The sequence below is a fragment of the Myripristis murdjan genome, chromosome 14 (assembly GCF_902150065.1).
Source record: "Myripristis murdjan chromosome 14, fMyrMur1.1, whole genome shotgun sequence".
NCBI lineage: Eukaryota > Metazoa > Chordata > Actinopteri > Holocentriformes > Holocentridae > Myripristis > Myripristis murdjan.
The window spans coordinates 5,274,802-5,287,500 of NC_043993.1; the positions used below are offsets into that span (position 1 = coordinate 5,274,802).

Consider the following 12,699-nt stretch of genomic DNA (forward strand, 5'->3'; position numbering starts at 1 on the left):
AGTTGCGTTCAAATGCGTCGAGCTTATCTCAGGACAGTTGGAGGGTGGCAGATCTCTTGGCTCAGTGTCTTGCTCACATGGTGCTGCTCAGTAAATAACTGAGACTCATTAAACTTCCTCTGTGTGTGTGTGTGTGTGTGTGTGTGTGTGTGTGTGTGTGTGTGTGTGTGTGTGCGTGCACGTGCATCTGAGATGTTCAAAGAAGTGTCGGGCTCGGTCTCCCAGCCTCTCTGTCTGAACTCGGCTGTATGACAGAGTCACGGCTCTCTGTTCGTTTTTAAACCAAGATGAGCGGGGAAGCTTCACCTCGCGACTAAAAACGTGTCATCAGTGAACAGCACAAACGACCTCAGTACCTTTTTAAGGTCAAATGAACGTGACCACATCAAATTTGATACTAAATGTTCAGTCATCCAGACACAGTGAGTTTTTTTATCTTGGATTTTTATCTTACTTTTTTTTTTTTTTTACACCCGTGACGCCTGTCCCACCAGGAGAGCCAGTCCCACCCACCCGGCCCATTTTTATGCGGATCCAAACGCACCCACCTGCTACCTCAAGGAAAGACAGAAAGACAGGCAGCCAGATGTTTGTTGTGTGGTTTCTTTCAACTCATGTATGGATAATGTTTTGATGACAAAATAGAAAAAAAAAAAAGAAAAAGAAAAAAAATTGTTGTGTTGCGTGTTGAGCTGCACCAGCTGACCTGTTTGATACTCTCCTCCCTCCGGCCTGAGGCACCCAGTGCACAAATAAATTCTTGGTAATTATAGAGTTCGGATTGACAAAATTCAAATTGTTGAAAAGTTTTGAAAATTGAAAAAAAAAAAAAAAAAAAAAAAAAAAAAAAAAAAAAAATATATATATATATATATATATATATACACACATTTTTAAAATTTTGTGTAAATATATGGCAATTTATTTGTAATTTTAAATATAATTTTTTAAAGGTACTGTAATTATTTAACTTGTTTGCGCTCATTTCCCTTTTTGGAGGTAATTATTTATTAAAAGAAATCAAGTGAATCTGCTCAGGTTTCAAAGGGTTACATGATAAATTGAATTCTCACTCCAGTATTAAAGCAGACTCAGCATCATGCGCTAACTGAACACCGGCCACTGAAATGAAGACGTGTTGACATCAGATCTCGTGAAGGAGCTGCAGTTTTTTTACCGGTTCCAGCTCCAAACCGTTTTCATAAAGCGCCTTCACACCACGTTTCCATGACTGTGCTCCTGTGGTACAACGAGTAAAGCCCAATAAATAACTGCAGGATAAATAAATCATCTCAGGGCGACCGCCACGTCTCTGCTCTCTGATTGGCTGGGTCATTGCTGCGATGCGACAGCTGATTTCCAGGCTCTGAGATTTTCAGGCCCAGCTCCACTTGTCAAGATTACCATCATTATCAGAACAAAGTCAAAAACTGTGGGAGACTTCATCATTTTCCAGGCCTGTTTTCCTCACTTTGTCACTCTAATTTAGCTGTACTCCTCACCAGCTACAGTCACACATGTTGGTAACAGAAAATGGCAGCACAGGAAGGTTAGAAAGAATAGCAAAGAGAACAGTGTTACATGTGATGTTTTTCATTGCTATGTAGTTTTAGTCTAGTTTTAGTTGCCAAAAATTAAAAAGATTTTAGTCTAGTTACACACACACACACACACACACACACACACACACATGCACATATGTCTTCAAAGTTTAAACTAAGTGAATCATGCCGATACAGGTAGACTCTCAAATCAATGGAGATGAAATGCAGCCATGCATTACTTAATGATATACTCAGGATTGGACATTACACACATGCAAAATTGATAACAGTGGAATCAATTGTCATTATACACAAAGACAGTCAAGAAACAAAACATTCTTTCTTTTCGATCGTGGCTTTATTTCCGAGAACCAGACCTTCAGTCTACTGTGCCGCTGTAATGTAGAAGATGCATTTGACTATTATGATGTAAAACTTATGATGCACACATTCTCAGCCAAACAAGCCACAGGATGCATTGCTCATATTTTGAGCTTTTGGCACACAGACTGCACGCACAGTCGGAGGAAATAATGCATTCTGAAAGTCCACTACACCACCTACTGACATTTTCATCCCGTCTCGTCTCGTCATGACAAAAATACACACACGTCTCGTTAGGTTTCCGTCATCAAAGAGCTATTTTTAGCTCGTCATCGTCCCGTCTTCGTCATGAAAAAAAGGGGTCGCTGACATAAATATTTCGTCATCATAATCGTTGACGAAAGTAACACTGGGGCACACCGTTCAAAAACTGAAAAACAGCAACCTAAAAATAACTGAGATTTGAAATGTAGCCCTGCACAAAGCATCAGTCAAAATACGGTGAAGTAAATATTTAAGTGTATATATGTGATGTTTTTATGGAAATACATTGTTTTTGAAGTGAGAAAGGAGGAAATGATTTTAGCTGCATGTCGTGCTGAGTTTCCTCTTCCTCCTCATCGCTGTACTTCCTCCTTTTTCACTCCATCACTCCTCATGTTAGAAAGCCTCTCTCTCCCTCTCCCTTTCTCCCTCTCCCTCTCTCTCTCTCTCTCTCTCCCCCTCTCTCTCTCTCTGATCTCAGAGCTCAGTGGTCCGCTGAGGGGTTTTTCTCTTTTCAGAGTTTCAGTCTTTCGGTCTCTTCTTGTGAGGATTTTGCAAAGAGTTTTTCGGTTTAATCTGAGCCGGCGTGAAAGACAGGCAGGGAGAGGAGAGGAGGAAAGGAAGGAGGAAAGGAACAAGGAAAAGAAGGAGGAAAGGTGAAAAGGGGCGGGGTTGAGTTGGAGAGTGAGAGAGAGTGAGCGGGGAGAGGAAAAGGAGCGAGTGAGGGATGAAGTGATGGAAAGATGAATGGGGAGGGAGTTGGTGGGTGGGGAACGAGTGGAAAAGAGGGAGTCAGCTGATAGCCGCCAGTTTCCATGGCAACGCCAGGCCTTTCCCACCCACTCTCTTTCTCTCTCTCCCTCTCTCTCTCTCTTCTTCCCTCGCCCACTCCCTCACTCTCCTTCACACATCATTTTCTTTTTTTTTTTCCTTTTTTATTTTTTCCAGGGCTGTCTCTCTTTCCGTAATCACATTACTGCCTTCACTCCTCCTCGTCTCTCATCTTCCTTCTCCTCCTCCCCATCCTTCCTTTCTCCTTGCCTCCTCTCTCCTTGTGTCCTTCCACCCTCTCCTCCTCCTTCCTCACCTGATCCCTTCTTTCTACTCCGCTCTTCTCCTGCTGCTTCCTCTCTTCCGCTCCTCTCATATCTCATGTCCTTGAATGCCTCCCTATCCCAGCTAAAATCCAGGACAGATTGTGTATGTGTGTGTGTGTGTGTGTGTGTGTGTGTGTGCGCGCCGCTGCAGATGGGGAGTGTTACAGTCACACACGCGATGCAAATGTGATGCCGGCGGAAACTGCAAATTAGCGAGTGAATCAGTGGAGTTTCACTTTTTCGAAACTTTCACAGCAGCAGCATTTTGACTCTGAGGACTTAATCGTGTTTTCAGGGAGGAAGGAAAAACACACAAATTGACGCTTTTCAGGGAACGCGGTTTAGTGCTGAAATGATTAGTTGATCAGCCGATTGAGAGAAAATGAATTGATTATAATTTTGATAATCATTTGAGTCACTTAGCTCGTAAAAAAAAAAAGCAAATGTTTGATGCTTCTCTCGGATCACTGAGATGATCATGTTGTCTCACATTTTCTTCATTCATATCATTATAAAATTAGTACTTTGGGTTTGTTTGTTTTGGCACATTCTCTAACTGTTTACATTTTGAAAAGTTTGAAGGACTTCATTACCCAGAAATCATGTGTTTCAAACTGGAAACTCAGTAAACTGCACTCCAGGGATGAACACACTCTTGGTGAGATGCCTTTTCCATAAAAATATGTCCTGGTGCAGCTTTAGCAATAATAAACTTCATATAGATAGATAGATAGATAGATAGATAGATAGATAGATACTTTATTCATCCCGCAGGAAATTCGCAGTTTTTCAGCAGTATCCACAGATTACAGATTAAATAAATAAAAAATAAAAAAATAAAGAATAAGATCTACGTACAACAGAATAAGATCGAAGTACAACCCCGTGTGCAAAAAGCAATGTGGAAAAAAAAAAAAAAAAAAAACAGAAAAAAACAGCACAATGGTGCTGTGCATGGGTGTATAAAATGTGCATAGACGTAGGTCAATGTGCAAATTTAGAAGAAATATACAGTATACACATGATAAATAGCAGTAAGCAATATAAACACTATAAACAAGGATTATAAAAAAATAGAATATATATATATATATATATATATATATATAGCTACTGATGCTGAAACCATTGCTCTGTCATTGATTAGTTGATCAACAGAAAAGGTGACATTCCCAAGTGCTTTTTTTCTTCATGTGACGCGTATTGGACTCTCACCGAGACGACTGATCACTATCATATCATGAGGAAATCAGTACTTTGGGTTATTTTGGTTGCTGGTCAGACTAAAGAAGAAGACATCGCTGATCGCTTCATATCAGACTTTGGATTTATTTCTGACGCTATAGACAAAATGATTAATCCATAAATGGAAAAAAATAACCAATAGCTTTGACATTGTACTGTCTCTATCATTTATCCTTTCTCTTCCACTCTTTCTGCTTTGGCCCCTTTTCTTCCGTCTTTCTCTCAGTACCAGCCTCTCTCTCTCTCTCTGTCTCTCTCTCTCTCCCTCCCTCTCTCTCTCTCACACACACATAGCAGTCATTGTTCCCTGTTTTTCGAGCCACGCTGCAGCTGAGCCCTGGGTGGCTCTGGGTGTCTTTTCTTAGCCACAAAGGAGGCTAAGAAAAAGAAAAGAGCGAGGCTTAATATCAGAGCAGCCTGACTCGACTTGACCCTGCAAATCGATTAAAGCGGGCCCTGCGAAGCCGACTCCCGGCTGACGTCATCGCTCCGCTTCAGCGTCCCGGCCCGTCTCAGCTGATCGAGGCGATTGTGCGTTCGCGGCTTTAAATCCACCCGAGGTGTCGCGGACGTACAAGAAAGAGGAGAAAAAAGGAGAGCTGATGATGAATAAAAATATCCTCAGTGTGTCAGGTGACAGTGCAGCAGCTTTGAGAGGAAACCTTCAACGTGCCAAAGTTTGTTTCTCATCAGAAATGTGCTCAGTTCTCGTTTCACCTCCCTCCTCTGCATTTGAGTCACCTCAGTTTTTCTCATTTTGCAGCGTCACTGAACTGGGATTAGACTGTTCACTGTATGTGATACAAGGGCTGGATATCTATATAAATATGGTGCTATGATAAAGGCTGTATAACAGTAAGGGAGGCAGATTTCTGAGCTCATTAGACTGTTGTAGCTGTTATTTGTCTCTTCCTGCCTGGTCATCATATCCACATTACTTATGGCTGTTGATCAAAAATGTCCTGTGTGTAAATATCTTGTGAAAGCACCAATAATATTGGCCACAATATTGTTAGGTTAAGTTATTTCGTCAAAGGCACTGTGATGTTTGATTTTGTCCAAATTGCCTCGCCCTGTCTGATATACGTAAAGCTTACTCTGCACAGAATTTGCTCGATCAGATTCAGTCACTAAGATTCAGCCATTCAATATGACAATTTTGGCTATTCATTATTTTATTTTATATATTTATTTATTTATTTATTTTTTAATTCATAGTCCTTCAGGCAACCGGAAATGCATTTTTACAAGTTTCAGTGTTGATAGATCATGTTAACGATAATCAAAGCAGCCATAATTGCATGTTTTCAGTTTGATTTTTATATTTTTTTTCTTTTAGTTTTCAGAGGGTCACTGCCTAACTTTCAGCAGTTTATTTCTATCCTTTTTTTGGTTTACACACCTATTCCCATATTGGTGTGTGTGTGGGTTAGGGTTATACAACAAAAAAATGTAACGTGAATCTATGAAAATGAATGTCACAATAATAGAAACACTGAATCTTTGTCACTTTTTAGGAAGGTTTGGGCATGAAAATGGCTGATCAGCTCCTCCAATCTAAAAATAAGAATTTTAAAAATGTAAATGTGTTAGCAGTTAGCAGAGATCATGAAATCACACCTCTGAACATCGTGTTTCTCCCCCAGCAGGTGGGTGTCGGTGACGGCTGCCCGCAGCCTGCAGACCTGAAGCCCAAGACAGAGCCGACGGCGGTCTGCAAGACAGAGCCGGCATCCTCGCCCGGCCCGCCGCCCGCCGAGGACCAGACCGAGCCCGTCGACCTGTCGCTCAACAAGCCCCGCCCCTCCTCGCTCCCGGCCGCCACGGCGACAACAACCACAGCCACGGCCAACCCGGCGCCGAGCGGGGCCGTGGCCCAGCCCAGCCTGTCGGCCACGCCCGTCCCCACCACGGTACAATCGCTAGGCTCCATGGTAACTGTCACACTACGCTTTTCTACTGCAGACTGCTGTCCACCAGTGTCAGAAAAAGTTCTCAGATCCTTGACTGAAGTAAAAGTATCGATACCAGGATGTAAACTCTGCATTCTAAATGTTCCTTCAGTAAGAGTATAGCAGTTTTCTCACCAAAATGTAATTCAGATTCAGATTGCCCTCTGAAATGTAGTGCAGGAGATGTAGAAACTCTCACTAAATGCTCACAGACACCATGTGGTCGTCACGGTAACGCGTCTCGCCCCGTCCTCTGTCCAGGTTCTGTCTCCGGGGTCCATCCTGGCCACGCAGGGCGCCGGCGGCCAGCAGATCCTCCACGTCATCCACACCATCCCGTCGGTCAACATGCCCAGCAAGGTGGGCCAGCTGCAGACCATCCCTGTGGTGGTGCAGTCGCTGCCCGTCGTCTACACCGCCATGCCCACCGACGGCGTCGCCACGGCAGCCATCACCGTACCGCTGATAGGCAGCGACGGGCGCTCAGAGGGAACCGGTGAGTGGAGAGAGAGAGAGGGAGACCTTCAGAAACATTCCACACTGTAAACACGTGATACTGCAGTACTGCCACTACTGCCATTACTATCACCACCATTTCTATTGTTACTGCAGTTTTCCTGCTCATGCTACTGCTACTTTTACTGCTGTCATTACTGCTGGCAGGGCAGCAAATTTGCACCTGCCACCTGCCAAATGAAGGTAAATATTTGCAGTTGCGGGTAGATTTTTTTTTTTTTTTTTATTCCATCAGACATGGTGGCAGGTTATATAAAATAGGGTGTGAACAGACACACACACACACACACACACACACACACAGCCAATTTCCAGACACACCCAGTTTCCCCTCGGGGATCAACAAACTATTTCTAATTCTGATTCAGATTTTTTTTTTTTTTTTTTTTCCCCCAAACCACCACCGATTTGACATGACATCCTATGGGAAGCATCAACCATCAACCAGGGCTAAATGTCCTTTCTGAAAACAGCAAAACTCACAGCACCTGTCAAACACGTCTGCAGAATGTCCAGCCAAAAAAGAGAGGGTTGCAAACTGTGACGACATGCTGCTCTCACAGGAGGTCAGACCGTCTTGTAAATGTCTGACCTGCGATCACTTGGTGCTCGCGCTGTAACCTCAGGAGAAACGAATGCTCTCCAGAAAGAGGAAACTCTGAATTTGACGCCCCAGGGTTTACTGAGGGAGAGAGCGTTCATTTCTCCTCACTTGACAACATGAACGTCATGCTGTTGAAATTTTATACATGATAGTTTGACATCCATGTTCCGGTTATCTAATTTGCCTGGTTCATCTGCAGATGAATCATTTTGAAAAAGGCCGAGTTTAGTCTGTTCCTCTCAGCGAGGATGAGTGTCATTATCTGAGAAAAAAAGTTTCCTCTAAAATTTGGGTGACCTTCACACACTGTGGCAGGTTAATTTGCCTCCCTGCTGCTGATACTACTAATGCACCTACTGCTGCTACTACCACTACTAATATTGTTACTTTTACTACAGAAAGTACTACTTCTCCGGTACTACTTCTTCTCTGGTACTACTACCTTTATTTGTTTGTTTGTTTGGAGTATTACTTCAGCACTGCTGTTTCTGCTACTACTACTACCACCAGATAGTGCTACAGTGGTCCCTCGTTTATCGCGGGAGTTACGTTCTAAAAATAACCCTCAGTAGGCGAAATCCGCGAAGTAGTCAGCTTTATTTTTTACAATTATTCTAGATGTTTTAAGGCTGTAAAACCCCTCACTACACACTTTATACACTTTTCTCAGACAGGCATTAACATTTTCTCACTTTCCTCTCATGCAAAATTGCACTAAAAAAAATCTGCGAAACTGCGAGGCCGCAAAAGGTGAACCACGTTAGAGCGAGGGAGTCACTCAGCTCTGCTTTTCCTTTTACGATGCACTGATCACTAGTCAGGCTCCTCCTCCTACTACTACCACTTGTGCTGCTTGTAGAGCTGCAATTAGTACTACAATGACCACTAATAGTAATACTGCTGTCTCTGTGGGGAGGGGTCGCTCCTCACTTTGTGATGGGTGGGTTTTTACATCGAAATCATATTGAGATGTGTAATGTGATGTGTTTCCTGTTGAAACAGGATGTTGTGGCGGGACGTCACGTAGGGCGGCGTCGTTTAAAAGCAGAATTCATTAGGACAATCGGTGAGGGAGAAAAGGGCCGTTTTATTTGACGGGGTCGGACCGTTCCCAAATCTGTGATGGTTTTAACGCACAGCTGAAACAAAATGCAGGAACAACTGAAATACTTAATTTTCCATTTTCCATTTTTGGTCATTTGTCATTGTACAGGACAAGCCTTATTTCATTGTTGTGTTTTTGAGGTTCAGCGTGTGTTAGGCGTTACATGGTGACGTCTGTCTCCTTCACTGCTTGTCTGTCAAACTTTTGAACTATTGAACTCCACAAAAAAAAAACAAAAAAAAAAAAACAGCAGCCTCGCCACTGGATGTTATTTACAGACTTAAATCTCTTCTTTCTTTAGCTTTATTTTCCTCTCTCCTCCTCCTCTCCTCTTTATGTTTTTCTCTTCTTGTTCCCATAACCTTCGTCTGTCACACCCATCATTGTCTTTCCATGTGTCTCTCGCCCTCACTCTGTCTGTTCTCACCCTCTTTCTGTCAGCCACTTCTTCATATTTGCCAGAATTTCCCCATTAAGTAAACGCTGGCTAATCTGTTCTTTAATTTGTGCAACAATATTTATGTGGGCGAGTTGTTTTCAAACATGAAAACACATGTTCTGTTTTTCAAATGTCTCAGGCTGCTCTACCAGCACCCGGACTAATCCCTCTGTGTGTCAAACTGTGATCAATACCAAAGCGTCTGTCCCACTTCAGACTATTCTGTAAATCCCCAGTTGGTCCACAAACGCCTCTCGGGGCGTTCACATCACGTCCGTCGTCATTTCTAGGCACTTGAAAAAGCTCCGGGCAATCCGTGTTGAGCAACGCCGAACACAAAGCTGGAGGGAGATGTAATTTATCCCTGAGTAAACAGGAGGGGAGCTGGACATTTGCTCAGGCGAGGCGGCAGAGCAGGCCTCCGCCCCTTTGACAAACTGCAGTAAAGTTGCTCCGTCCAAACGGGTGAGGCCTTGACGCGAGCGAGGAATGCAGCGTCTCTGAAGAGAAAAAAAAGAAAAAAAAAAAAAAAGATGGGTGTGTTTCCCATTCAGATGTGGCTTTGGTGCAAACAGCCTCAAACGGTGATACCAGATTCTGGTTTTAAATGAAATATTTTGTTTTGGTCCTCCGCCAACAAAAGCAAAGCAAAAAAAAAAACAAAACAAAAAAAAAATCCAAACTTCCCCGCTGCTGTGCATTAAACATCCCGGGTGGCTTCATGTGATGCCAGTGTCAACAAGGCACAGTGATTCTGTTTGTGTTGCAGTGGTCGGAAATCAATGTTGCGTGACCAGTAATAACGCTTTAAACTGTCGCTCCCGTCGGGAAATGCTCTTTTCTGAGGTCAAAGATGAAAGGTCGGAGGTCAGCCGCAGATTCAGTAGCTGGGTCCCAAAAGCAAACTGCACTCTAACTCAAGTTTGGAGCCCTGTAGTGTTGCTGTGAAAGAATGAAAGTGCAGTTTGCTCAAGAATGTCAACATACATACTCATTTAGCTCAGAGGTTTCCCACAATGCAGTGTGCTGAGGAAAGGGTGGAGCTACTAAGGGAGCAACAGTAAATGAGACGTTCGTGAAAACCAAAAATAACCTGGAGTATCAGTTGAGATGCATGTTTTGTTGGTAGTTGTGCACTAGATGTTTTTGACATTTGAATTGAGGGTGGCAGAAGACATCCAGGCACAGGTCACATGACACCAAAGTCATTTAATTAGTACAAACAAAACTTATTCTAATGCACATTTTGTACATTGCAGTGCGCTTTACATGGTAGAAGACAGAATAACAAGCAACAAAATACAGAAAAGTAGAGATTAACAATGAAACAATGAGTAGAAAGCAACAAAATAGTACAAGATAGTAGAGATTAAACATAAAGTGAGTTAAAACGAGGAAAATGAACACCGTTTGAAGCCTGTTTCAACAAAAACAATGCACAAGCCCAGTTTTGCAAGAGCGTTTAAAGGCCTCGTCGTTTACGCAGTTTCCTCACACAGGGATCATTCAAGATTCGTGTAATCCAATCTGTTGTAATGTAATATAATCTTATCTAATCTAGAGGGTAAAGGCCAGACGGGCTCTGAAGGGTCAAAAAGCAGGGAAGGGCTGCTGTTTTTGGTCGTGAAGGATTTGGAAAATTTAAACTTTGCAGAAAGAGAGAGGGTGTGCAGGGCCGATGTTCTTCATCATGTGCTTGGAAAGAGGAACGCGATGACGTTCGCTGCTTGCGTGCCCCAAAGCAGAGGGAGCGCTGGGTGGAGAGAGAGGTGGCAGGAGGTGGGTGTGTTTGGGGGGGGCGGGTGTAGGGGGTCGAGAGGAGAGAAGATGGGTCGTTTTGCCTTTGAAAGAGCAGGGCTGTGATGGTGGAGGGGCTTTAATTGTCCCCAGAGACAAAGGACACTTCTTTGGTGTATATTATCGCCCCCCCCCCTCCACACACACACACACACACACACACACACACTGCCCTATCCTGCCCCACCCACTCCCCATCCGCTTCCCCCACACCCATCCCACCAAGCCACCACCCAAATTCCTCATTCCTCATCACCCTCTACCCCCACCTCCCACCCCCCACCCCTCCTCCCTGCAGGCAGGCTGGACTTTGAACGGCTCGGTTGCCACATTCCCGCAGCAAGAAAGAGGCAACGAAAAGAGAGAGATACTGTTGTGTTTTCATGTGTTCTGTTTTCAAAAAACGAGTGATTCCTGGTCTCAGTCGGATTTGACTGCACAGACGAGGCTTGGCTGCTCTTTTTGCAAAATGTTGGGATACATGGTCGGGCCGGTGGAGTCTCTGAATTTTTGGGATTGAAAGAGACAGAGACTGTTCCTGAAGACAAACTGAACCAAACTGAACCAAACAACTAGCGCTGCCCTCATCTGTCCTAAGTGGATGATAGTCAATAATAATAGAAGCTGGCCGCTTTGTGGGTTTGCAGGTTGTGTTTGTAAACTGCATGTGACTTCCCGTTTTTTAAAACTGATCACAAGACCGTCCTGCTCACGCTCCACGCACAAGACGTGCACTGATATCAGCCGGGACGTGTTTTTGTTTTTGTCTATACAGATCCACACCGTTAACAAGACATATCACTCCTTAGCCTCCTCTGTGAACTTTTCCCTGCACAACATCTTTCTTTGGTGCATTCTTTCTCCATTAGTCACTAAAAAAAAGCCAAAAAGTGATGCTCTTTTACATGCCTTCTGACATATCTTCTGACATGCTTATGTTGTTGTAATAGTGTTTGATATTTTTGGTGTTTTTTATCATTTGGTGTTTTATTGCTCTGCTCACTGAACCCCTTGAACTTAAGTAGCTTTAAAATGGGAACAAAAACACTTTTGCCCATATTGTAGCACGGTGTCACATCCATGTTGTGTCTCTGCTGGCTGCAGCTTCACTGAAGCTCCATCACACTGATACTGAGTGAAATATTCAAAGCCAAGATGCTGTTGTTTTCTGGCTGCAGCATCACATCACATAGAAAAGATCTACATGTCTGGTGCATCATTTTACACACATTGCCCTGGATTTCAGCAGCACATATTTGGGATCTTTGGAAGCCTTGGGATCTCCACTAGAATTCAAAATAAAGTTTTGTGGATTTAAACAAAGCTGCATGCGTTTTGTAATGATGGTCCATTCGATGGGGCCGGCAGAGTTGAAGAGCTCGATGGAGCAGCAGCTGTATTTTTGCTGTCCTGGACAGTGACAGTAAAGCTCTCAATCAGTCCAGCTACACCACTGTCTGTGCAGAGTCGAGCCAAAAAAAAAAAAAAAAAAAAAAAAAAACGGAGAAAACCTCGCCCAGCCCGGCTGTTAAAAAAACACAAACTCTGCTCATCCACTGAGGTGAAACAGAGTCAAACTCCTAAAAGCTGTCGTTCAAAGAGGCAAAATCTTGCCAAAGATGAACCAAATCCATCAAGAATGCACAAGCAAGACCACAGGCCAAGTCCAAGGACCTGAACCTCCGTGGTGAAAATGCACACCGTCATAAAAACCAAAGGAGAAGATCAATTCATCTGATCTCTCCTCCAGTTGTTACATTCACTGTCAGCTCTGCTCTGCGTTTTTCTACTTCTGTCTCTTTGCCTCATGTG

General features: G+C 43.5%; 1 protein-coding gene across 2 annotated transcripts in view; it reads left to right on the plus strand.

Moving 5' to 3' along the window:
* The window catches only part of klf8 (Kruppel like factor 8), a 70,530-nt gene that overhangs the window by 53,503 nt on the left and 4,328 nt on the right, over positions 1-12,699 (plus strand). The window contains exons 3-4 of one of the 2 annotated variants that reach the window (XM_030068209.1): positions 6,121-6,408; positions 6,688-6,922. In XM_030068209.1, coding sequence (XP_029924069.1) covers positions 6,121-6,408; positions 6,688-6,922 — 523 coding nt within the window. The remainder of the gene's footprint in view (positions 1-6,120; positions 6,409-6,687; positions 6,923-12,699) is intronic. The other variant, XM_030068210.1, reaches the window with a different exon arrangement.